This window comes from Salvelinus alpinus, chromosome 18 (genome assembly GCF_045679555.1).
Source record: "Salvelinus alpinus chromosome 18, SLU_Salpinus.1, whole genome shotgun sequence".
Taxonomy (NCBI): domain Eukaryota; kingdom Metazoa; phylum Chordata; class Actinopteri; order Salmoniformes; family Salmonidae; genus Salvelinus; species Salvelinus alpinus.
Genome location: NC_092103.1, coordinates 36249416 through 36276872, shown reverse-complemented (window position 1 = coordinate 36276872; position 27457 = coordinate 36249416). Strand labels below are relative to the sequence as shown.

The 27457-nt window shown below is 46.2% G+C and overlaps 1 protein-coding gene across 2 annotated transcripts in view; it reads left to right on the top strand.

Annotated features, from left to right (window-relative positions):
- Positions 1–27457, top strand: part of ntng2b (netrin g2b) — a 129833-nt gene that overhangs the window by 37804 nt on the left and 64572 nt on the right. For both annotated transcript variants that reach the window (XM_071351789.1, XM_071351790.1), the window contains exon 4: positions 5783–6426. In XM_071351789.1, coding sequence (XP_071207890.1) covers positions 5783–6426 — 644 coding nt within the window. The remainder of the gene's footprint in view (positions 1–5782; positions 6427–27457) is intronic.

Sequence of the window (27457 nt, the reverse complement as noted above, 5' to 3'; positions counted from 1 at the left end):
GGACAAAGGATCCGCTTCGGGAGAGTCGTATTCCTGGTCGTAGTGCTGGTAAGTTGATGTCGCTCTGATTTCCAATATTTCTTCCCGGCTGTATGTAATAACACTTAAGATTGTCTGTGCTATAAATGTAAGAAATAATACATAAAAAAACCGAAATACTACAAAGTTTCATAAGGACTAGAAGTGAGGCAGTCCTCTCTGTCTGCGCCATCTTGATTGACAAAGAGGTTTAGCATAATGTTGCAGACACACATAGACACACACTCCCACTCACACGGATACCCATACGCTCACACGTGCGTGCGTGCGCACATGCTCAAACAATTCATCACTCATCCTATCACACTACTACTCCCACTATCACTCACACACTCACCAGCATAATAACTGACACACACATGGTTCAGTTGGTAGAGCATGGCACTTGCAACGCCAGGGTTGTGGGTTTGATTCCCAGGACGAATGAAAATGTACGCACTCTTTACCTAAAGTCACTCTTGATAAGAGCGTCTGCTAAATGACTAAAATGTAACAGACATACACTTCTTATGTACAGGACAATCACATTCCCCAACAGGGCAAGGGAGACAGTCCTCTGGTGACCTTAACTCACAGCAAACAACAAAACAAACACACTGAGCCAGGAAGCAATATCCCTGGCTCTGTCTCACTGTGGGCTGTTTTAATGGGATGGTTATTTCATTGGATGATTGTTCCAAAGAAACTACATTGTGTTCTTTGGCTGTCCGGGACTTTATTGCCCTTGCTGGCAAGGAGAATGAGAGCGAGAGAGAGAGAGATTACAAAGCATGCCTTCTGTTTATTTTGATGTAGGTCATTTGAATTTGAGTCCTATTCCTTCTTAGACAAACAGACAAATTGTATTGATATTGTGAGTTGTTTGAATTGAATATTATGTTTGGTACATAGTTGTTTAGTGTTCGGATGTCTCTGTAACTTACTGGAGTGTTTCCTCTCATAAAGATGGATATGACCATTTATATTTGCATCTGCTTTATACATTCTACAAATCACACAACAACAAAAATATATTTCTCAGATTTTGAGTGTCAGTATCCAAATCTAGATCCCTCAGGTGTAGGGAATGACGACTCAAGCGAGCTTTTGTTCCAATTGGGACGCGTCATATCAGCTCATAAAATACTGTTTACAGATGTAAGATCTTAATTTGATCACTCTTTTGCTGCTGATAATTGTTCTGCACAGCATTAAATGTAAACTTGTAGTGTATTTTTTGTTAAAAATGCTTCTAAAGTTTGGAATTCCCACTTTGAAATTTCAGACTTGATTTTCCCTAACAAAAACTGTATCAACCCCTACAAAAATGGCCGTTCATTATAATCCACATAATATTTCACATTTGCTGTAGCAAACTGGCTAAAATGAACTACATGTGTTCTTACTGAGTCTCGTACTTAAAGGTTAGATTGTTTCTAGACCATGGTTATTGTGTTTTCTGAGCCAGATCTAGGTCCCTAAGCTTAAGGGAATGAGCAAGCTTCTGCTCCGATTGGGACGCGTCCCGCCCCAAAAGGGAACCTGCTTATCACTGCCGCATGTTTACGGCGACAGAGTTCCATCGCCGTGGTGCTCATCGTCGCGGCAACAGGATCCCAGCGAGGATAAATGCTGGATGGGATTAGCGGTGCGGGCCACCTGCCGTAGCAGTTGGCTGGGATCTGTGTGTGTGTGTGTGTGTGTGTGTGTGTGTGTGTACATACTGCTGGCAGGAGGTAGCTATGTGGGGCAGGGTAGAAGAAAGAGAAGAGGAGGGGAGAGGGGGTAAGGAAAGAGAAGGGGAGGGGAGAGGGGTGGTTAAACAAATACCAACACGCATCCACTCACACGCAACCCTCCCATACACAACAAAATACCCCCCCCCCCCCCCCCCCCCTCCCTGATTATCTAAGAAACAGAGAGGTCAGACAATAAGGTCAAGTGCAGCTTTTAGTGCATCACTGCTCAGTCCCACACCAGATCCAGATGTGCATGTAAACCACAAATACACAAACACTGTATTTTCGTAATTCTCTACACAGACCCTCCGTCACTCTGTCCTGTATATTGCATTAATGCAGTTCCGCTATGTAACCTACGTGTCCTTGTGTATCTGGGACAGTGTGACAGTGTCAGTTGAGTGTAATCATTTTCAATAGGATTTGGAGGTCAGGGGTCGTTTCCTTAGGGCAGGCCACAAATCCTCTCCAATGTAGGTTGCTGCATCGGAGGCAGGAGTGAGGGGTGGACAAAAATGTGTACCTTTTCTTGGCCTAGGGCCAGATTCCGGTTGGAAATCCTGATCGGAGGATTCCGGATTTCCTGCTGATTTCCTGCTGATTCCTGGAATCTTCCAATGAGTTTTGGGAAAGTTTCTAGGGTTTTGCAACCCTAGTTGTGTATTATGGAGTAGCAAGCTGTTGTGTTTCACAGGCATCTCTCACTGTTTTACTGTGTTGTGTCTGTGCCTCGTTGTGTTACGTCTAATAAGAGGGCGATATCAGCAGTAGTTAATGAGGTTATCTGAGAGGAAATAAGCGTGCCACGTCTCCCTAGTGAGAGTGGGAGGATCTCATCTAATGTTGTTGGGAGAAAAGACCCAGTCGTTTCAGTATTAAGTCATAGCCACCCACACTGTTAGATCTTCTATAGCAGGGCTGTTCAATCCAGTAGCCTCAAGATATCTTGTACTGCTGGTTTTTCATTCTTCCTCTCTTAACAAGGATTGATGGCCTGGAACACTAGGGCCGTGTTCAGCAGAAACAAACATTTTGAAATGGTGTGATAAATCGTCCAACAACAACAAACATACATTTCTGTTTCAAAAACTTGTTCTACTGTGTGCCCTACTGAACCCAACACAGCTGGGTGAGGATAACACAGTGCCATCGCCGCGGCTCGCTACCATGGACTGTAGCTCTCCTTCTCCGTGGCCGACGTGAGTAAAACATTTAAACGTGTTAACCCTCGCAAGGCTGATGGCCTAGACGGCATCCCTAGCCGCGTCCACAGAGCATGCGCAGACCAGCTGGCTGGTGTGTTTACGGTCATATTCAATCTTTCCCTATCCCAGTCTGCTGTCCCCACATGCTTCAAGATGGTCACCATTGTTCCTGTTCCCAAGAAAGCAAAGGTAACTGAACTTAATGACAATCCCCCCCGTGCCCCGCAGCACTCACCTCTGTCATCATGAAGTGCTTTGAGAGACTAGTCAAGAATCATATCACCTCTACCTTACCTGCCACCCTAGACCCACTTCAATTTGCTTACCGCCCCAATAGATCCACAGACGATGCAATCACCATCACTCTTCACACTGCCCTATCTCATCTGGACAAGAAGAATACCTATGTAAGAATGCTGTTTATTGACTATAACTCATTCAACACCATAGTACCCTCTAAGCTCATCATTAAGCTCGAGGCCCTGGGTCTGAACCCCACCCTGTGCAACTGGGTCCTGGTCATCCTGACAGGCCGCCCCCAGGTGGTGAAGGTAGGAAACATCACCTCCACTCTCCTGATCCTCAACACTGGGGCCCAACAAGGGTGCGTGCTCATCCCCCTCCTGTACTCCCTGTTCACCCATGACTGCGTGGCCAAGCACACCTCCAACTCAATCATCAAGTTTGCAGACGACACAACAGTAGTAGGCTTGATTACCAACAATGACGAGACAGCCTACAGGGAGGAGGTGAGGGCTCAGGGAGTGTGGTGCCTGGAAAACAACCTCTCACTCAACGTCAACAAAACAAAGGAGATGATCGTGGACAACAGGAAACAGCAGAGGGTGCACCCCCCTATCTACATCGACGGGACCGCAGTGGAGAAGGTGGAATGCTTCAAGTTCCTTGGCATACACATCATGGACAAACTGAAATGGACCACCCACACAGACAGTGTGGTGAAGACTTCAACCTCAGGAGGCTAAAGAAATTTGACTTGTCACCTAAAACCCTCACAAACTATTGAAAGCATCCTGTCAGGCTGTATCACCGCCTGGTATGGCAACTGCACTGCCCGCAACCGCAAGGCTCTCCAGAGGGTGGTGCGGTCTGCCCAACGCAAACTACCCGCCCTCCAGGACACCTACAGCACCCGATGTCACAGGAAGGCCAAAAAGATCATCAAGGACATTAACCACCCGAGCCACTGCCTGATCACCCCGCTATCATCCAGAATGTGAGGTCGGTACAAGTGCATCAAAGCTGGGACCGAGAGACTGAAAAACAGCTTATTTCTCAAGGCCATCAGACTGTTAAACAGTCATCACTAGTACATTAGAGGCTGCTGCCAGTAGGCATAGACTAGAAATGGCCACTTTAAGGAATGGAACACTAGTCACTTTAATAAGGTTTACATATCTGGCATTACTCATCTTATGTGTATATACTGTATTCTATACTATTCTACGGTATCTTAGTCACTTAATAAGGTTTACATATCTGGCATTACTCATTACTCGTCTCATGTTATACTGTTTTCTAAACTATTCTACGGTATCTCATTTACTTAATAATATTTACATATCTTGCATTACTCATCTCATATTTATATATTGTATTCTATACTATTTTACTGTATCTTAGTCCGTTCCCCTCTGACATCACTCGTCCATATTTATAGAGTCTTAATTCATTCCTACTTAGATTTGTGTGTATGGGGTATACGTTGTGTAATTTGTTAGATATTACTTGTTAGAGCTAGAAGCACAAGCATTTCGCTACACCCTCAATAACATCTGCTAATCACGCATATGTGACCAATTAAATTTGATTTGATTTGGAATCTCTGGGCCAGTCAGTGACATTATTCAATCAATGAACTACTATTTTTCACAAAAAAAAGTATTTCACCTTTATTTAAACAGGTTGAGAACAAGTTCTCATTTACAACTGCAACCTGGCCAAGATAAAGCAAAGCAGTGTGACAAAAAACACAGAGTTACACATGGGATAAACAAAAGTAAAGTCAATAACACAATAGAAAAATCTATATACAGCGTGTGCAAATGGAGTAAGGAGGTAAGGCAATAAATAAGCCATAGTAGCGAAGTAATTACAATTTAGCAAATGAACACTGAAGTGATAGATGTGCAGATGTGCAAGTAGAAATACTGGCGTGCAAAAGAGCGAAAAGTAAATATAAACAATATGGGGATGAGGTAGGTAGTTGGGTGGGCTATTTACAGATGGACTATGTACAGCTATGTACTATGCAGGAAAGAAAACCAGTATGACTACATATCTTCAGGCTAGGATTTGAGTAGTGGTTCTTCTGAGAATAGCTTTTCACAAACTACGTCCACTATGTTTTGCTTATGCTTGTTGTTTTTTTCTATTATCGCAGTGTCACCATAAATCAGATGATTTATAAACTCGGCCTCCACAGAACTGTAACTTGCTTTTGTTATAGGCTGGTTGTGTGCTTTTGACTGACTGGTTCGTTTTCTGTGCAGGTATAGTTCACTGACTTGATTAAATGAATGCGCATATAAAGTTTCAAGATACCCAATGTTTCATTCTAAGCTTTGATGATTTTGCCTGACTATAGATCGAAACAGCTATTGTAATAAAATCTGTGTTTTTTTCCAATATCTTGGAAGCAGTGTGGTTTTTTTCAGTCACAGTATATTCCAACTTACCTGCAAGAGACTCTTGATATGTGAGTGCAACCCTTCACTAGCAACTCATTATCTTGTCCCTCTCTCCTCTTTCCCCTTCTCCCTCCCTCCCTCCACTCCCTTCTCTCCTCCCCCTCTCCAGGAGAACCCGTACCTGTGCAGTGATGAGTGTGATGCCTCCAACTCGGACCTGGCCCACCCTCCCCAGCTGATGCAGGACCGCGAGCGCACAGGCCGCATCACCTACTGGCAGACAGTTACATGGTCCCGTTATCCAGAACCCCTCTTGGCCAACATATCCCTGGCCTGGAACAAGAGCCTGGAGTTGACCGATGACATCGCCATCACCTTCGAGTACGGCCGCCCCACCATCATGGTGCTGGAGAAGTCCATGGACCATGGTCGCACTTGGCAATCCTACCAGTTCTACGCCGATGATTGTCTAGATGCCTTCAACATGCCGCCGAAGCTTGTCCGTGACCTGTTGCCTGCAAATATTACCCGTGTCATCTGCACTGAGCAGTTCTCACGCTGGGTGGGGTCGAAGAACGATAAGAATGTGAAGTTCGAGGTTCGTGAGCGTTTTGCGGTGTTTGCCGGACCGAGGTTGCTCAACATGGACAGCTTGTACACGCGCATGGAGAGTATGAAGGGCTTGAGGGACTTCTTTACCTTCACTAACCTCCGGCTGAGGCTGCTCCGGCCAGCCCTGGGGGGAACGTACGTGCAGAGAGACAACCTGCTCAAGTACTTCTATGCTATCTCCAACATTGAGGTGCCCGCCAGGTAAGAGAGGGTAAAATTTTGTATTTATTTATTTTTTGTACATTTTGGGGGGAGGGGTGGATCAGCTTTAAAATTGCAGATAGATTGTTCCAAGTTCCATCAATCTAATTTTCTGCATCACTTCCAATCCCCCAAATATATTTTTTGTAAATATATACAGTGCATTCGGAAAGTATTCAGACCCATTGACTTTTTCCACATTTTATTACGTTACATGCTAAAATGGATAAAACATCTACACAATCTACACACAATACCCCATTAATATCAAAGTGAATTGTTTGCAAATAATCTAAAAATAAAAAACGGAAAAATCACATTTACATTGGTTTTCAGACCCTTTACAAGCACCTTTGGCAATGATTACAGCCTCCAGTCTTCTTGGGTATAACACTACAAGCTTGGAACACCTTTATTTGGGGAGTGTCTCCCATTCTTCTCTGCATATCTTCTCAAGCTCTGTCAGGTTGGATGGGTAGTGTTGCTGCACAGCTATTTTCAGGTCTCTCCAGAGATGTTCGATCGGGTTCAAGTCCGGGCTCTAGCTGGGCCACTCAAGGACATTCAGAGACTTGTCCCGAAACCACTCATGCATTGGCTTGGCTGTGTGCTTAGGGTCGTTGTCCTGTTGGAAGGTGAACCCAAGTCTGAAGCCTTCGCCCAAGTCTGAAGTCCTGAGCGATCTGGAGCAGATTTTCATCAAGGATCTCTCTGTACTTTGCTCCGTTCATCTTTCTCTCGATCCTTACTAGTCTCCCAGTCCCTGCCGCCCACAGCATGATGCTGCCACCACAATGCTTCCCCGTAGGGATGGTGCCAGGTTTCCTCCAGACGCTACGCTTGGTATTCCAACTTAAAAAAGCAATTTCATCAATTTTAGAATAAGGCTGTAATTTAACAAAATGTGGAAAAAGTCAAATGGTCAGAATACTTTCTAAATGCACTGTATATCTATTTTTTTTTTAATATACAGTGCCAGTCAAATGTTTTGACACACCGACTCATTCAAGGGTTTTTATTTATTTGTACTATTTTCTACAATGTAGAATCATAGTGAAGACATCAAAACTATGAAATAACACCTATGGAATAATGTAGTAACCAACAAAGTGTCAAAATACATTTTAGATTCTTCAAAGTTGCCACCCTTTGCCTTGATGACAGCTTTGCACACACTTGGCATTCTCTCAACCAGCTTCACCTGGAATGCTTTTCCAACAGTCTTGAAGAGATCCCACATATTATGCTGAGCACTTGTTGACTGCTTTTCCTTCACTCTGCAGTCCAACTCATCCCAAACCATCTCAATTGGGTCGAGGTCAGGTGATTGTGGAGGCCAGGTCATCTGATGCAGCACTCCATCACTCTCCTTCTTGATCAAATAGCCCTTACACAGCCTGGAGTTGTGTTGGGTCATTGTTCTGTTGAAAAACAAATGATAGTCCCACTAAGTGCAAACCAGATGGGATGGCGTATCGCTGTAGAATGCTGTGGTAGCCATACTGGTAAAGTGTGCCTTGAATTCTAAATAAACCACAGACAGTGTCACCAGCAAAGCAACCCCACACCATTACACCTCCTCCTCCATAATTCTCGGTGGGAACCACACATACAGAGACCATCCGTTCACCAACTCTGCGTCTCATAAAGACACGGCGGTTGCAACCAAAAATCTCACATTTGGACTCATTAGACCAAAGGACAGATTTCCACCGGTCTAATGTCCATTGCTTGTGTTTCTTGGCCCAAGCAAGGCTCTTCTTCTTATTGGTGTCCTTTAGTAGTGATTTCTTTGCAGCAATTCAACCATGAAGGCCTGATTCACACAGTCTCCTCTGAACAGTTGATGTTGAGATGTGTCTGTTACTTGAACTCTGTGAAGCATTTATTTGAGCCGCAATTTCTGGGGCTGGTAACTCCAATGAACTTATCTTCTTCAGCAGAGGTAACTCTGAGTCTTCCTTTCCTGTGGCGGTCCTCATGAGAGACAGTTTCATCATAGCGCTTGATGGTTTTTACGACTGCACTTGAAGTTCTTGGAATTTTCCGCATTAACTGACCTTCGTGTCTTAAAGTAATGATGGACTGTTGTTTCTCTTTGCTTGTTTGAGCTGTTCTTGCCATAAAATTTGTATTTTACCAAATAGGGCTATCTTCTGTATACCACCCATAACTTGTCACAACACAACTGATTGGCTCAAATGCATTAAGAAGGAAAGAAATTCCACAAATGAACTTTTAACAAGGTACACCTGTTAATTGAAATGCATTCCAGGTCACTAATTCATGAAGTGTTTGAGAAAATGCCAAGAGTTTGCAGTGCTGTCATCAAGGCAAAGGGTGGCTACTTTGAATAATCCAAAATCTAAAATCTCAACTATTTTGATTTGTTATCTTAATTTCCACAATTAACAAGTAATATGCGTAGTAATGTAGGCAGTTCATGCAAAGGATTGTTACCTACCTATAACCAGGATTGCCATTACAAAAATTACATTTTTAGCAAACAATTATTGTGATTCATTCTATATTGTCCCTAACATCATTACCCCCTAGCAACAGATGTGGGATACACACACACACACACACACTCATACACGCTCCCCACCCTTCCCCCACAAACAACCACAAGCTCAGATGTTCAAGTTGTTCCATACCTGAGCCCAACTCAAGAAAGGACTTGATGTGCGAATGCATATATGTAACCAATGTGAAATGGCTAGCTAGTTAGCGGGGTGCGCGCTAATAACGTTTCAATCGGTGACGTTACTCACTCTGAGACCTTGAAGTAGTTGTTCCCCATGCTCTGCAAGGGCCGTGGCTTTTGTGGAGCGATGGGTAACGATGCTTCGAGGGTGGCTGTTGTCGATGTGCGCAGAGGGTCCCTGGTTCGAGCCCAGGTAGGGGCGAGGAGAGGGACGGAAGCTATACTGTTACATATACATGTGTAGCTGTTTGAAAAGGCATGCAAAATTGAACAAGAATGGGGAGATTTGATTAACCAATGTTAAGTCCTAGCTGATGGAGCTCAGATACACCCCTTTCCCCTGAAACACACACACGCTGGTCCCTTCGTTGTGACCATTTTCCCAACCATCTCTGTGCAGTCAGACCACAATAATTTGCCTCCTCTCTGATTGTCCGAGTGTGTCCCCCTCCCCATGGGTTACTGCACCTAGTGTTGCCAGCACTGCCACTACCTTGGTGGGGGCTCCACACCGGCTAGGTACAAGGTCGTCAAGGTTCTCATTAGCAGCTTTGAGAATTTCCTTGTATATTATGCTCTCCCATCAGGGGGCTTTGGCTTTGTAGGACCAACCCTGCCAGGCAGACTCAGAATCTTGAGGGGGCGGTGCTGCTTTATTAGGTCTCTGACCTCATTTATCGTTCTGTCTTTGCTGCATATAGGCTACCTACAGTAGTCTAAGGACTTCTCCTTAGTGTTGGGTTGCTCAGGTGGGTGTTGAGGGTATAGGGTTGGGGACCGTTCCATCATGATAGGACAATAAATAAATAAACATTATTTATAATTGATTTAAAAATGTACAGTTGAAGTCGGAAGTTTTCATACTCTTAGGTTGGAGTCATTAAAACTAGTTTTTCAACCACTATAGTTTTGGCACATCGGTTAGGACATCTACTTTGTGCATGACACAAGTAATTTTTCCAAGAATTGTTTACAGACATATTATTTCACTTATAATTCACTGTATCACAATTCCAGTGGGTCAGAAGTTTACATACACTAAGTTGACTGTGCCTATAAACAGCTTGGAAAATTCCAGAAAATGATGTCATGGCTTTAGAAGCTTCTGATAGGCTAATTGACATAATTTGAGTCAATTGTAGGTGTAACGGTGGATGTATTTCAAGGCCTTCCTTCAAACTCAGTGCCTCTTTACTTGACATCATGGGAAAATCTAAAGAAATCAGCCAAGACCACAGAAAAACAATTGTAGACCTCCACAAGTCTGTTTCATCCTTGGGAGCAATTTCCAAACGCCTGAAGGTACCACGTTCATCTGTACAAACAATAGTACACAAGTATAAACACCATGGGACCACGCAGCCGTCATACCACTCAGGAATGAGTTGCATTCTGTCTCCTAGAGATGAACGTACTTTAGTGCGAAAAGTGCAAATCAATCCCAGAACAACAGCAAAGGACCTTGTGAAGATGCTGGAGGAAACAGGTACGGATGTATCTATATCCACAGTAAAACAAGTTCTATAACGACATAACCTGAAGCCGCTCAGCAAGGAAGAAGCCACTGCTCCAAAACCCGCCATAAAAAAGCCAGACTACGGTTTGCAACTGCACATGGGGACGAAGATCGTACTTTTTGGAGAAATGTCCTCTTCTCTGATAGAATTGTTTGGCCATAATGACCATCGTTATGTTTGGAGGAAAAAGGGGAAGGCATGCAAGCCGAAGAACACGAAGAACAACAGGGGTGGCGGCATCATGTTGTGGGGGTGCTTTGCTGCAGGAGGGACTGGTGCACTTCACAAAATAGATGGCATCATGAGAAAGGAAAATGATGTGGATGTATTGAAGCAGCATCTCAAGACATCAGTTAGGAAGTTAAAGCTTGGTCGCAAATAGGTCTTCCAAATGGACAATGACCCCAAGCATACTTCCAAAGTTGTGGCAAAATGGCTTAAGGACAACAGTCAAGGTATTGGAGTGGCCATCACAAAGACCTCAATCCTATAGAAAATTTGTGGGCAGAACTGAAAAGCGTGTGCGAACAAGGAGGCCTACAAACCTGACTCAGTTACAACAGTTCTGTCAGGAGGAATGGGCCAAAATTCACCCAACTTGTGGGAAGCTTGTGGAAGGCTACCCAAAACATTTGGGATATCTGAAGTTAAACAATTTAAAGGCAATGCTACCAAATACTAATTGAGTGTATGTAAACTTCTGATCCACTGGGAATGTGATGAAAGAAATAAAAGCTGAAATAAATCATTCTCTCAACTATTATTCTGACATTTCACATTCTTAAATTAAAGGGGTGATCCTAACTGACCTAAGATAGGGAATTTTTACTCGGATTAAATGTCAGGAATTGCGAGAAACTGAGTTTAAATGTATTTGGCTAAGGTGTATGTAAACTTCCGACTTCAACTGTATATCCCATTTGTGCACAAAATGGAAAGCTCTCTCTGTCACAACTTCTTCTCGCAGACACACATGGGCTCTTCCATTTGCAACCATTTCCCTTTTTCACTTAACTACACACTTTTCCAAACACAAAAACACACGCCCCACCTTCTATCACAATACACCTGCACATACCCACATACTGTGCCTTCTATGTCCTCTGTTTGCTGTGTTTTATATCTACCATTTTGATTCAGTACTTTTGTGTTCCAGTTCCTTATATTTGAAGATGTATTATTTAAATAATTATAATTTCTTCTAATGCTGTCTTATCTATTTATAAATACTGTAAATAGAATGGCGAATACTAATTATTTTACAACATTCCCTATCTGGAATGGTGTAGTTATTTCTTTATCAATTGTTGTATTTGATTGTTTTCCAGTTTTTTTATTACAATCCCTACCATGGATAGTATTGGGTGTTCCATTATTTGTCTCCTCCATGGAAATATAGTAATATTTAGAATAGCCATGGTTATCAATATACAGTTTATCGACTACGAGCGCTACACGTTTCCCTTTAATCTATCTAATCTATTCACCTTGAAGATTGGGTACAGAACTTTGCGGCGTTCTACAATTTCCTTCGGGTACAATTGAGTTACTAATACATGCTAAACAGAGGGTAGTGTTCAGCGAGAAAACATTTTGATACGGAGTGAAACTGGGTGGTACTGCCTGAACTATATCCAATAAGAACACTGATTTTCGGCCCTTCTGAACATGACCTAGGTGTTTCACAAGGAAGAGTGTTGGCTGCTGGGTAAATTAGTTCTCTTCACGGTTCACACACTGAAAATAGTTCAAACACGTCTCTGATGTCTGTTTAGAATGCTGTTTAAAATCGCTCTTACATTCAAACACTCTCACACACCCTAACATACATAACCACACTAATGCTGGGTCCTTTACACTGACCCTCTCTTTACTCTTTGTGAATCCTACTACACCCGCTGTCATTGGTCTACTACGGCGTGATGATGAACAACACTAACACACAGCCTCGGTGGTCTTAACGTAAACCTGCGTCCACATCTAACGTGTTGCTGCGGTGCCGGGCGGGAACCTGGAACCTCTTACACTGCAACTTTGTGACAGTGAGGGATGGCTTTCACCGTCGCACTGCCTGCTTAGCATCAACAAGCCATCTCTCCCACCTCTCAGAATTATTATTCCAATCAATATGGCAGGGTGACATTTGAATGGTATTTAACATCCACGTTGGGATGGAGGGAGGGAGCAGGGGTTGGAGGGAGGGAGGAGGAGAGGAGAAGGGGAATGGAGGGAGGGAGGGAGGAGGGAGAAGGGGGAGGGAGAAGGGGGATGATGGAGGAGAGGAGAAGGGGGTTGGAGGGAGGGAGGAGAGGAGAAGGGGGTTGGAGGGAGGAAGGGAGGAGAGGAGAAGTGGGATGAGGAAGGGAGGAGAGGAGAAGGGGGATGGAGGAAGGGAGGAGGAGAGGAAGGGGGATGGAGGAGAGGAGAAGGGGGATGGAGGAGGGGAGGAGAGGAGAAGCGGGATGGATGGAGGGAAGAGGAGAGGAGAAGCGGGATGGATGGAGGGAAGAGGAGAGGAGAAGGGGGGTGGAGGGAGGGAGGAGGGGAGAAGGGGGATGGAGGAGGGGAGGACAGGAGAGGAGAAGGGGAGGGAGGGAGGGAGGAGGGGAGGAGAGAAGAAGGGGATGGAGGGAGGGAGGAGGGGAGGAGAGGAGAAGGGGATGGAGGGAGGGAGGGAGGAGGGGAGGAGAGGAGAAGTGGGATGGAGGAGGGGAGGACAGGAGAGGAGAAGGGGATGGAGGGAGGGAGGAGGGGAGGAGAGGAGAAGTGGGATGGAGGGAGGAGAGGAGGATGGAGGGAGGGAGGAGAAGTGGGATGGAGATGTTTAGCGTGATGAGGAAATAAGTGAGAAACGTGCGAGTAAAGGATTGTGTTGAGGAGGTGTTGGTTGCCAGAAGAGAGGAGGAGAGGAGGGGTGTTTGATGAGGTCTTGAGTGGATGCTGACACAGCCCCCCAGTCCCCTCTCAGCCCCCCAGTCTCTTCTCAGCCCCCCAGGCAGCTCTCAGCCCCCCAGGCCCCTCTCAGCCCCCCAGTCTCTTCTCAGCCCCCCAGGCAGCTCTCAGCCCCCCAGGCCCCTCTCAGCCCCCCAGGCAGCTCTCAGCCCCCCAGGCCCCTCTCAGCCCCCCAGTCTCTTCTCAGCCCCCCAGGCCCCTCTCAGCCCCCCAGGCTCCTCTCAGCCCCACAGTCCCTCTCAGCCCCACAGTCCCCTCTCAGCCCCCCAGGCAGCTCTCAGCCCCCCAGGCCCCCTCTCAGCCCCACAGTCCCCTCTCAGCCCCCCAGGCAGCTCTCAGCCCCCCAGGCAGCTCTCAGCCCAACAGTCCCCTCTCAGCCCCCCAGGCAGCTCTCAGCCCCTCGGGCCCCTCTCAGCCCCACAGTCCCCTCTCAGCCCCCAGGCAGCTCTCAGCCCCCCAGGCCCCCTCTCAGCCCCACAGTCCCCTCTCAGCCCCACAGTCCCCTCTCAGCCCCCCAGGCAGCTCTCAGCCCCCCAGGCAGCTCTCAGCCCCACAGTCCCCTCTCAGCCCCCCAGGCCCCTCTCAGGCCCCCAGGCCCATCTCAGCCCCACAGTTCCCTCTCAGCCCCACAGTTCCCTCTCAGCCCCACAGTCCCCTCTCAGCCCCACAGGCCCCTCTCAGCCCCCCAGGTCCCTCTCAGCCCCCCAGTCCCCTCTCAGCCCCCCAGTCCCCTCTCAGCCCCCCAGTCCCCTCTCAGCCCCCCAGGCAGCTCTCAGCCCCACAGGCCCCTCTCAGGCCCCCCAGGCCCCCTCTCAGCCCCACAGTCCCCTCTCAGCCCCACAGTCCCCTCTCAGCCCCCCAGGCAGCTCTCAGCCCCCCAGGCCCCTCTAAGCCCCACAGTCCCCTCTCAGCCCCCCAGGCAGCTCTCAGCCCCACAGGCCCCTCTCAGGCCCCCCAGGCCCATCTCAGCCCCACAGTTCCCTCTCAGCCCCACAGTCCCCTCTCAGCCCCACAGGCCCCTCTCAGCCCCCCAGGTCCCTCTCAGCCCCCCAGTCCCCTCTCAGCCCCCCAGTCCCCTCTCAGCCCCACAGGCCCCTCTCAGGCCCCCCAGGCCCCTCTCAGCCCCACAGTCCCCTCTCAGCCCCACAGTTCCCTCTCAGCCCCACAGTTCCCTCTCAGCCCCACAGTCCCCTCTCAGCCCCACAGTCCCCTCTCAGCCCCCCAGGCAGCTCTGCCCCACATGCCTGTGGTCAGAGACAGGAGGGGGCCTGGAGGTATTGCCGACACTTTTCAGTCTTAGAACCGGAGAGGCAGAGAGAGAGAAAGGGAAAGTAAGGGGAAAAGATATATATACAGTGGGGAGAACAAGTATTTGATACACTGACAATTTTGCAGGTTTTCCTACTTGCAAAGCATGTAGAGGTCTGTAATTTTTATCATAGGTACACTTCAACTGTAAGAGACGGAATCTAAAACAAAAATCCTGAAAATCACATTCTATGATTTTTAAGTAATTAATTTGCATTTTATTGTGTGACATAAGTATTTGATCACCTACCAACCAGTAAGAATTCCGGCTCTCACAGACCTGTTAGTTTTTCTTTAAGAAGCCCTCCTGTTCTCCACTCATTACCTGTATTAACTGCACCTGTTTCAACTCGTTAACTGTATAAAAGACACCTGTCCACACACTCAATCAAACAGACTCCAACCTCTCCACAATGGCCAAGACCAGAAAGCTGTGTAAGGACATCAGGGATAAAATTGTAGACCTGCACAAGGCTGGGATGGGCTACAGGACAATAGGCCAGCAGCTTGGTGAGAAGGCAACAACTGTTGGCGCAATTATTAGAAAATGGAAGAAGTTCAAGATGACGGTCAATCACCCTCGGTCTGGGGCTCCATGCAAGATCTCACCTCGTGGGGCATCAATGATCATGAGGAAGGTGAGGGATCAACCCAGAACTACACGACAGGACCTGGTCAATGACCTGAAGAGAGCTGGGACCACAGTCTCAAAGAAAACCATTAGTAACACATTACGCCGTCATGGATTAAAATACTGCAGCGCACGCAAGGTCCCCCTGCTCAAGCCAGCGCATGTCCAGGCCCGTCTGAAGTTTGCCAATGACCATCTGGATGATCCAGAGGAGGAATGGGAGAAGGTCATGTGGTCTGATGAGACAAAAATAGAGCTTTTTGGTCTAAACTCCACTTGCCGTGTTTGGAGGAAGAAGAAGGATGAGTACAGCCCCAAGAACATCATCCCAATCGTGAAGCATGGAGGTGGAAACATCATTCTTTGGGGATGCTTTTCTGCAAAGGGGACAGGACGACTGCACCGTATTGAGGGGAGGATGGATGGGGCCATGTATCGCGAGATCTTGGCCAACAACCTCCTTCCCTCAGTAAGAGCATTGAAGATGGGTCGTGGCTGGGTCTTCCAGCATGACAACGACCTGCAACACACAGCCAGGGCAACTAAGGAGTGGCTCCGTAAGAAGCATCTCAAGGTCCCGGAGTGGCCTAGCCAGTCTCCAGACCTGAACCCAATAGAAAATCTTTGGAGGGAGCTGAAAGTCCGTATTGCCCAGCGACAGCCCCGAAACCTGAAGGATCTGGAGAAGGTCTGTATGGAGGAGTGGGCCAAAATCCCTGCTGCAGTGTGTGCAAACCTGGTCAAGAACTACAGGAAACGTATGATCTCTGTAATTGCAAACAAAGGTTTCTGTACCAAATATTAAGTTCTGCTTTTCTGATGTATCAAATACTTATGTCATGCAATAAAATGCAAATTAATTACTTAAAAATCATACAATGTGATTTTCTGGATTTTTGTTTTAGATTCCGTCTCTCACAGTTGAAGTGTACCTATGATAAAAAATTACAGACCTCTACATGCTTTGTAAGTAGGAAAACCTGCAAAATCGGCAGTGTATCAAATACTTGTTCTCCCCACTGTATATATATATACAGTACCAGTCAAAAGTTTGAACTCATTCCAGGGTTTTTCTTTATTTTTACTACTTTCTACATCGTAGAATAATAGTGACGACATCAAAACTATGAAAAAACACCTATGGATTCATGTATTAACCCTAAAAGTGTTGAAGAAATCAAAGTATATTTTACATTTTAGGTTCTTCAAAGTAGCCACCCTTTGCCTTGATGACAGCTTTGCACACGCTTGGCATTCTCTCAACCAGCTTCATGAGGTAGTCACCTGGAATGCATTGCAATTAACAGGTGTGCCTTGTTGAAAGTTCATTTGTGGAATTTCTTTCTTTCTTAATGCGTTTGAGCCAATCAGTTATGTTGTGACAAGGTATGGGTGGCATACAGAAGATAGCCCTATTTGGTAAAAGACCAAATCCATATTATGGCAAGAACAGCTCAAATAAGCAAAGATAAATGACAGTCCATCATTACTTTCAGACATGAAGGTCCGTTAATGCGGAAAATTCGCATAAACCATCAAGCGCTGTGATGAAACTGTCTCTCATGAGGACCGCCACAGGAAAGGAAGACCCAGAGTTACCTCTGCTGCAGAGGATAAGTTTATTAGAGTGCACCTCAGATTGCAGCCCAAATAAATGCTTCACAGAGTTCAAGTAACAGACACATCTCAACATCAACTGTTCAGAGGCTCCCTCTATATATAGAGAGAGACAGAGAGAGACAGACAAAAGAGGGAATGAAATATACCAAGGCACCTGCTAAGGCCTGGAGTTTTTCCTGCCCAGGTATAGCCTAGATGTAGATCCTAGAGTATCCTGGTTAGTACCCTGCCCAGGTATAGCCTAGATGTAGATCCTATAGTATCCTGGTTAGTACCCTGGTTAGTATCCTGCCCAGGTTTAGCCTAGATGTAGATCCTAGAGTATCCTGGTTAGTACCCTGCCCAGGTGTAGCCTAGATGTAGATCCTAGACTATCCTGGTTAGTACCCTGCCCAGGTTTAGCCCAGATGTAGATCCTAGAGTATCCTGGTTAGTATCCTGCCCAGGTATAGCCTAGATGCAGATCCTAGACTATCCTGGTTAGTATCCTGCCCAGGTATAGCCTAGATGTAGATCCTAGAGTATCCTGGTTAGTATCCTGCCCAGGTATAGCCTAGATGCAGATCCTAGACTATCCTGGTTAGTATCCTGCCCAGGTATAGCCTAGATGTAGATCCTAGAGTTTCCTGGTTAGTATCCTGGTTAGTTCCATGCCCAGGTATAGCCTAGATGTAGATCCTAGAGTATCCTGGTTAGTACCCTGCCCAGGTGTAGCCTAGATGTAGATCCTAGAGTATCCTGGTTAGTACCCTGCCCAGGTATAGCCTAGATGTAGATCCTAGAGTATCCTGGTTAGTACCCTGGTTAGTATCCTGCCCAGGTATAGCCTAGATGCAGATCCTAGAGTATCCTGGTTAGTATCCTGCCCAGGTATAGCCTAGATGCAGATCCTAGAGTATCCTGGTTAGTACCCTGGTTAGTACCATGCCCAGATATAGCCTAGATGTAGATCCTAGAGTATCCTGGTTAGTACCCTGCCCAGGTATAGCCTAGATGTAGATCCTAGAGTATCCTGGTTAGTACCCTGGTTAGTATCCTGCCCAGGTATAGCCTAGATGCAGATCCTAGACTATGCTGGTTAGTACCATGCCCAGGTATAGCCTAGATGTAGATCCTAGAGTATCCTGGTTAGTACCCTGGTTAGTATCCTGCCCAGGTATAGCCTAGATGTAGATCCTAGAGTATCCTGGTTAGTACCCTGGTTAGTATCCTGCCCAGGTATAGCCTAGATGTAGATCCTAGAGTATCCTGGTTAGTACCCTGGTTAGTATCCTGCCCAGGTATAGCCTAGATGTAGATCCTAGAGTATCCTGGTTAGTACCCTGCCCAGGTATAGCCTAGATGTAGATCCTAGACTATCCTGGTTAGTATCCTGCCCAGGTATAGCCTAGATGCAGATCCTAGCGTATCCTGGTTAGTACCATGCCCAGGTATAGCCTAGATGTAGATCCAAGAGTATCCTGGTTAGTACCCTGGTTAGTATCCTGCCCAGGTTTAGCCTAGATGTAGATCCTAGAGTATCCTGGTTAGTACCCTGGTTAGTATCCTGGTTAGTACCCTGGTTAGTATCCTGCCCAGGTTTAGCCTAGATGTAGATCCTAGAGTATCCTGGTTAGTACCCTGCCCAGGTATAGCTTAGATGTAGATCCTAGAGTATCCTGGTTAGCATCCTGCCCAGGTATAGCCTAGATGCAGATCCTAGAGTATCCTGGTTAGTACCATGCCCAGGTATAGCCTAGATGTAGATCCTAGAGTATCCTGGTTAGTACCCTGGTTAGTATCCTGCCCAGGTTTAGCCTAGATGTAGATCCTAGAGTATCCTGGTTAGTATCCTGGTTAGTACCCTGGTTAGTATCCTGCCCAGGTTTAGCCTAGATGTAGATCCTAGACTATCCTGGTTAGTACCCTGCCCAGGTATAGCCTAGATGTAGATCCTAGAGTATCCTGGGTAGTATCCTGGTTAGTTCCCTGGTTAGTACCCTGGTTAATATCCTGGGTAGTATACTGGTTAGTATCCTGCCCATGTATAGCCTAGATGTAAGTCCTGACCGTAGCCATCTCCCAAACCAAGCAACCCTGACCAATATTTCACTTACCAACATCCCCTTATTTTCCCCTAATCAAATACAATACCTTTATCAGTAATTTTGTGAGTTTCCGCGAGGGCCACATAGTCAATACTTATGTTCAGTAGCTACTGTATAAGTCACTTTGCATAAAAGCGTCTGCTAGCTAAATAACTGTATTATATTATCATTGCCTTACCTACAGAATGTACCTCATCTCTCAGTCTCTCCCCTAACATCTACATCCATAGAGAAGCTGCTGTATAATAATATCAAGCTATAACAATACAATACTATCTGTGCTGCTGGATCCGGTATCAAGGGGAGCCAAATATAGCCCCCATAGAAATGACATAGGCCTGATATCTTCCTCCATCACCGCCCGTAACGTAATCACTAATCAATGCTGTTATTCTGGGATGCCTGGGTGATGGGGGGAGGTCGGTGGGCCGGCGGGGGGGTCTCCCGGACACTACTGTATAATCGGAGGTGTCTGATGCTTACCGTTGGATATCGATTTCTGGAGGCCAGGCGATTACTCAATGCTCCCTCTGGACAATAAGGCTGAGCCATCTCATCTGGCACAGAACATATTGGGTTTTCCAAACTGCTCAGGAGAAGATTTGAATAATGAATAATGAATATTCACCCGTTGCGCAGGCACCGCTGGGACCGCTCGAGGTGAAATGGGTTTTATATTATTAAAAAGAAGACCAAATGGGGCTCTTCTTAGTCCAGGTCGCCGTGGTAATGAGATAGGGCAATGATGGCGGTGATATCGACGCCCAGGAGAGGTAGAGTCACTTCCTTAAGGGCTTGTGTGTCCCCTGCACTCCTCAATCCCTACTCCTCGAGCCTCACTCTCCACTCCTCATTCCCACTCTCTACTCCTCATTCCCACTCTCCACTCCTCAATCCTCATTCCCACTCTCAACTCCTCACTCCCACTCCCCATTAGAGGTCGACCGATTAATCGGAATGGCCAATTAATTACGGCCGATTTCAAGTTTTCATAACAATCGGTAATCAGCATTTTTGGACACCGATTATGGCCGATTACATTGCACTCCATGAGGAGACTGCGTGGCAGGCTGACTACCTGTTATGCGAGTGGAGCAAGGAGTCAAGGTAAGGTGCTAGCTAGCATTAAACTTATCTTATAAAAAACAAACAATCTTAACATAATCACTAGTTAACTACACATGGTTGATGATATTACTAGTTTATCTAGCTTGTCCTGCGATGCATATAATCGATGCGGTGCCTGTTAATTTATCATTGAATCACAGCCTACTTTGACAAACGGGTGATTTAACAAGCGCATTCGCGAAAAAATTACTGTCGTTGCACCAATGTGTACCTAACCATAAACATCAATGCCTTTCTTAAAATCAATACACAAGTATATCTTTTTTAACCTGCATATTTTGTTAATATTGCCTGCTAACATTTTGTCTGTCTCTCTCTTGCGTTCTGTGCAAGCAGAGTCAAGGTATATGCAGCAGTTTGGGCCGCCTGGCTCGTTGCGAACTATGTGAAGACCATTTCTTTCTAACAAAGACCGTAATTAATTTGCCAGAATTGTACATAATTATGACATAACATTGATGGTTGTGCAATGTAACAGCAATATTTAGACTTAGGGATGCCACCCGTTAGATAAAATGCGGAACAGTTCCGTATTTCACTGAAAGAATAAACGTTTTGTTTTCGAAATTATAGTTTCCGGATCTGACCATATTAATGACCTAAGGCTCGTATTTCTGTGTGTTATTATATTATTATTATATGATTTGATAGAGCAGTCTGAGTGGTGGTGGGCAGCAGCACGCTCGTAAGCATTCATTCAAACAATACTTTGTGCATTTGCCAGCAGCTCTTCGCTGTGCTTCAAGCATTGCGCTGTTTATGACTTCAAGCCTATCAACTCCCGAGATTAGGCTGGCAAAAGTACCTATTAGAACATCCAATAGGCAAAGGTATATGAAATACAAATGGTATAGAAAGAAATTGTCCTATAATAACTACAACCTAAAACTTCTTAACTGGGAATATTGAAGACTCATGTTAAAAGGAACCACCAGCTTTCATATGTTCTCATGTTCTGAGCAAGGAACTTAAACGTTAGCTTTTTTACATGGCACATATTGCACTTTTACTTTCTTCTCCAACACTTGGTTTTTGCATTATTTAAACCAAATTGAACATGTTTCATTATTTATTTGAGACTAAATTGATTTTATTGATGTATTATATTAAGTTAAAATAAGTGGTCATTCAGTATTGTTCTAATTGTCATTATTACAAATATATATTTAAAAATCGTTCGATTAATCGGTATCGTCTTTTTTTGGTCCTCCAATAATTGGTATCGGTATCAGCGTTGAAAAATCATAATCGGTCGAGCTCTACTCTCCACTCCTCACTCCCCACTCAAGATGGCGTCCAGTACATGTGTGTTTCTTTTTGATCTGACAACGCTGCATTGTCAGAATGATGAGCTCCTTACTGCACTAAGGCTGTGGGAGATCATACAGGTTAGAAGACAGGACAGAGATGGAGGGATGAAGAGGAGGTGGACAAAGGAGAGATGGAGAAGAAGACGTACAAAGAATAGAGAGATGGAGGGAGGGACAAGAAGACAGAGAGATGGAGGGACAGAGGAGTGGGAGAGAGGTGATGGAGGGGCGGAGGAGTGAGAAGGTTGGAGAAGTGGGAGAGGTGATGGAGGGGCGGAGGAGTGAGAAGGTTGGAGAAGTGGGAGAGAGGTGATGGAGGGGCAGAGGAGTGAGAAGGTTGGAGAAGTGGGAGAGAGGTGATGGAGGGATGGAGGGGCGGAGGAGTGAGAAGGTTGGAGAAGTGGGAGAGAGGTGATGGAGGGATGGAGAGGCGGAGGAGTGAGAAGGTTGGAGAAGTGGGAGAGAGGTGATGGAGGGATGGAGGGGCGGAGGAGTGAGAAGGTTGGAGAAGTGGGAGAGAGGTGATGGAGGAGTGAGAAGGTTGGAGAAGTGGGAGAGAGGTGATGGAGGGATGGAGAGGCGGAGGAGTGAGAAGGTTGGAGAAGTGGGAGAGAGGTGATGGAGGGATGGAGGGGCGGAGGAGTGAGAAGGTTGGAGAAGTGGGAGAGAGGTGATGGAGGAGTGAGAAGGTTGGAGAAGTGGGAGAGAGGTGATGGAGGGATGGAGAGGCGGAGGAGTGAGAAGGTTGGAGAAGTGGGAGAGAGGTGATGGAGGGATGGAGGAGTGAGAAGGTTGGAGAAGTGGGAGAGAGGTGATGGAGGAGTGAGAAGGTTGGAGAAGTGGGAGAGAGGTGATGGAGGGATGGAGAGGCGGAGGAGTGAGAAGGTTGGAGAAGTGGGAGAGAGGTGATCGAGGGGCGGAGGAGTGAGAAGGTTGGAGAAGTGGGAGAGAGGTGATGGAGGAGTGAGAAGGTTGGAGAAGTGGGAGAGAGGTGATGGAGGAGTGAGAAGGTTGGAGAAGTGGGAGAGAGGTGATGGAGGGATGGAGAGGCGGAGGAGTGAGAAGGTTGGAGAAGTGGGAGAGAGGTGATGGAGGGATGGAGGGGCGGAGGAGTGAGAAGGTTGGAGAAGTGGGAGAGAGGTGATGGAGGGATGGAAGAAGTAGCTGTCTGTCTATCTACATGTTTTTATATTCTTCACTATTCATTTGTGATTTGCTCACACAAATGTTTGAAGTAGCATAGTTCTCATAGTTGACTCTTATTATATGCCTATATTATCCAAGCAGATAATACCAGTGAGGTTCAATTATTTTCATAAGGACATTTAGTCCTATTCTGCTACTGTAGATATACCATGCTTGGGCCTACTGTACTTTCTAGTCATATAAAAACGGTGCTATCCCTTCGTTGTTGAGGACCACACGAACAGAAGCACTCCATTCTCATTTACATCATCAGTGAAATCATTCAAATCTGTGAAATCCTATTCAGAGGTACCCCACTCACTGTATGACCGGAGCTCTAAGACCCTGCCCTCCCCCACCCTCTCCTTCTCTCTCCCTCTCCTTCTCCCTCCCACTTCCTCCCCCTCCCTCCCTCCTTCTCTCTGGGCCACCAACAGCTACCATTCTAAACCGTTCTAGACTGTATAATGTATTTGGATTAAGACTGTGCCCAGTCGTGGATTGGACCTTTCTAATGGAATAGGAGGCAGGTCGTAGAGTAGGTCTGTATAATGGAATCAACGTCCCGGCTTAGAGCAATACAGGAAGAGAAGAGAGAGCCACCTAAGTGGATTACAGGCCCAAGACTGAGAGCCATGTCGGGGCCAGAGACAGACGAGGATAAGGGCGAGACCCACATTTGTCTCCCTGGTAATCCGACATAGGGCAGAAAGCATAGGACAGGGCGACAGGCTATAGGTGGAATCAGGACGTTACCGCCACCAACTCCTGGGTCTGATTGAATTGGTTGGCTGAGATTCAGGGGTATAGAGGAGATGAAGTACTCACAGAGCCCTCTCTGATCCTTCTTTACTCTATAGGCCATTACTGTTAGAGGAGAATGGATAGTGCTGTATGTTTTTAGTGTTTGATAATGGAACAGATAAGTGTTTTGGAGACCAGGAAGGTCATGATGAAGAGTTCAGAGGTATCTGTGAATATGGTTTGATGAGAAGTGCAAGATCACAAAGTGTTTATTTTGAACCAATAGGATTAATGCCTCTGTAAAAAGGCAAACAGAGGGCACCATTTTCCTGTCGCAAAGACAGTTGCGCTGTGAGCTAATGCATAGTGTAAGTAACGCGCCACACACAATGCAATCCTGGGGCACAGTAGTTCACAGCACAGCTGAGGGAAATATCACCCTAAGACCTTCTTAGTTGAGTTTGAACAGCCTTATTGCCAGGTTGAGGGACCCACTTTTTCCCCTCTACTTTCCCAACACATGTTTGAGACAAAATCACCTAAAACGCCCAGAGCCTTTTTTATGTCTCTTTTTGGTTTGGTCAGGGTGTGATTTGGGCGGGCATTCTATGTCCTTTATTTCTATGATTTTGTGTTTTTATGTTTTGACCGGGTATGGTTCTCAATCAGGGACAGCTGTCTATCGTTGTCTCTGATTGGGAATCATACTTAGGCAGCCCTTTTTCCCACCTGTGATTGTGGGTAGTTATCTTTGTTAGTGGCACTATAGCCCTGTAAGCTTCACGGTTGTTTTTTCGTTTGTTGTTTTGTTGGCGACATTTAATAAAATAAAAGGAAAATGTACGCTCACCACGCTGCACTTTGGTCCACTTCCAACGACGGCCGTGACAAACTACCTCAAACCATATGTCCCTAGGATTAATGTTAATGCTAATGTCTGAGTCCTGGGAGTGGGAGTAGTGTTTTTCAGGTGAAGGTGTTGTATGGTGCCTGTTTGGTGTATTTCTTCCTGTAATACCTGCCCCCTGCAGAGTAAGATGAGCTCCTGGGTCCCTCAGTCTCCTTCTACCGAGCTGTTGGAGTTGGTAGGGCTGGTTGGGTTCTGTGGGAGGTATCTGTGAGACAGGGAGTTCTGTGGGAGGTACTGTGAGACAGGGAGTTCTGTGGGAGGTATCTGTGAGACAGGGAGTTCTGTGGGAGGTATATGTGAGACAGGGAGTTCTGTGGGAGATATCTGTGAGACAGGGAGTTCTGTGGGAGGTATCTATGAGACAGGGAGGTCTGTGTGGAGGTATCTGTGAGACAGGGAGTTCTGTGGGAGGTATCTGTGAGACAGGGAGTTCTGTGGGAGGTATCTGTGAGACAGGGAGTTCTGTGGGAGGTATCTGAGACAGGGAGTTCTGTGGGAGGTATCTGAGACAGGGAGTAGTTCTGTGGGAGGTATCTGAGACAGGGAGTAGTTCTGTGGGAGGTATCTGTGAGACAGGGAGTTCTGTGGGAGGTACTGTGAGACAGGGAGTTCTGTGGGAGGTATCTGTGAGACAGGGAGTTCTGTGGGAGGTATATGTGAGACAGGGAGTTCTGTGGGAGATATCTGTGAGACAGGGAGTTCTATGGGAGGTATCTGAGACAGGGAGTTCTATGGGAGGTATCTGAGACAGGGAGTTCTGTGGGAGGTATCTGTGAGACAGGGAGTTCTGTGGGAGGTATCTGTGAGACAGGGAGTTCTGTGGGAGGTATCTGTGAGACAGGGAGTTCTGTGGGAGGTATCTGTGAGACAGGGAGTTCTATGGGAGGTATCTGTGACAGTGAGTTCTGTGGGAGGTATCTGTGAGACAGGGAGTTCTATGGGAGGTATCTGAGACAGTGAGTTCTGTGGGAGGTATCTGTGAGACAGGGAGTTCTGTGGGAGATATCTGTGAGACAGGGAGTTCTATGGGAGGTATCTGAGACAGTGAGTTCTGTGGGAGGTATCTGTGAGACAGGGAGAGGCTAAAAACATGTGAAAAAACAACAACTACAACAACAAAGTTCCATTGAATATTAACTAAATATTTATTTAAAGCAAAAAACAAACAAAAAGTACCGTGTGTTGTACAAGTAGGTCTTTATGGTGATTTCTCCATGACAGCTAGCTAAGGCCTCTGAGAATGACAGATTGTTAGACACAAGTAGTGAGTGATTTCAGGTCTCAAGGCTCCATCTACTTTACCTCCCGGGGAGAATGAAGGATTGCAGCTAGCTGGTCCTTTGTTGTTCTCACTCTGTTGTTTCACAGTAATATATTTTGGGTCTTGATTATTGAAGTTAGTGGGACATTGACTTTGGAAACTGGGTTTTGAGTTATGCCAAAGTTTTCTTTGGTGTCATTTACCTTGTGAAGGTGATGGGAGAGTAGGTCGAAACCCATACCAGGAGAGAGAGAGAGATGTGGAGAGATGAAAGAAGAGATGAGATGAACTCCCAGTAGGATGGACTGGTCCTAAGTGATTGTGTGATGAATGATGGTGTGTGTGAAGCTCTGTAAATGTTATCCAACATACAGCTGCATACATCTAAAAATGATATTGCTGTTGTACGTGAACAGTTCTACCAAAATTATGTTGAGATATCAGGTAATAAATGTAAGTTAATACAATGAGTTCTGGATAGCCAGCCTGGCAGTAGGTAGCCTAGTGGTTAGAGTGTTGGGCCAGTAACTGAAAGGTTGCTACATCAAATCCCCGAGCTGACAAGGTAAAACAAATCTGCCGTTCTGCCCCTGAACAAGGCAGTTATCCCACTGTTCCTAGGCTGTCATTGTAAATAAGAATTTGTTCTTCACTGACTTGCCTAGTTAAATACAAATATCTGGTCACATATCATTCCACTTTTTATGTCTATTAATGTATATATATTTACATACAATTACAAATGCAAACATACTGGATCCTATGTGTGAGCTGGATGCTATGTGTGAGCTGGATGCTATGTGTGAGCTGGATGCTATGTGTGAGCTGGATGCTATGTGAGCTGGGTGTGAGCTGGATGCTATGTGTGAGCTGGATGCTATGTGTGAGCTGGATGCTATGTGTGAGCTGGATGCTATGTGTGAGCTGGATGCTATGTGTGAGCTGGGTGTGAGCTGGATGCTATGTGTGAGCTGGATGCTATGTGTGAGCTGGATGCTATGTGTGAGCTGGATGCTATGTGTGAGCTGGATGCTATGTGTGAGCTGGATGCTATGTGTGAGCTGGATGCTATGTGTGAGCTGGATGCTATGTGTGAGCTGGGTGTGAGCTGGGTGCTATGTGTGAGCTGGATGCTATGTGTGAGCTGGGTGTGAGCTGGGTGCTATGTGTGAGCTGGATGCTATGTGTGAGCTGGGTGCTATGTGTGAGCTGGGTGCTATGTGTGAGCTGGGTGTGAGCTGGATGCTATGTGTGAGCTGGGTGTGAGCTGGATGCTATGTGTGAGCTAGATGCTATGTGTGAGCTGGGTGTGAGCTGGATGCTATGTGTGAGCTGGATTCTATGTGTGAGCTGGGTGTGAGCTGGATGCTATGTGTGAGCTGGATGCTGGGTGTGAGCTGGATGCTATGTGTGAGCTGGATTCTATGTGTGAGCTGGGTGTGAGCTGGATGCTATGTGTGAGCTGGATGCTGGGTGTGAGCTGGATGCTATGTGTGAGCTGGATTCTATGTGTGAGCTGGATTCTATGTGTGAGCTGGATGCTATGTGTGAGCTGGGTGTGAGCTGGATTCTATGTGTGAGCTGGATTCTATGTGTGAGCTGGATGCTATGTGTGAGCTGGATGCTATGTGTGAGCTGGGTGTGAGCTGGATGCTATGTGTGAGCTGGATT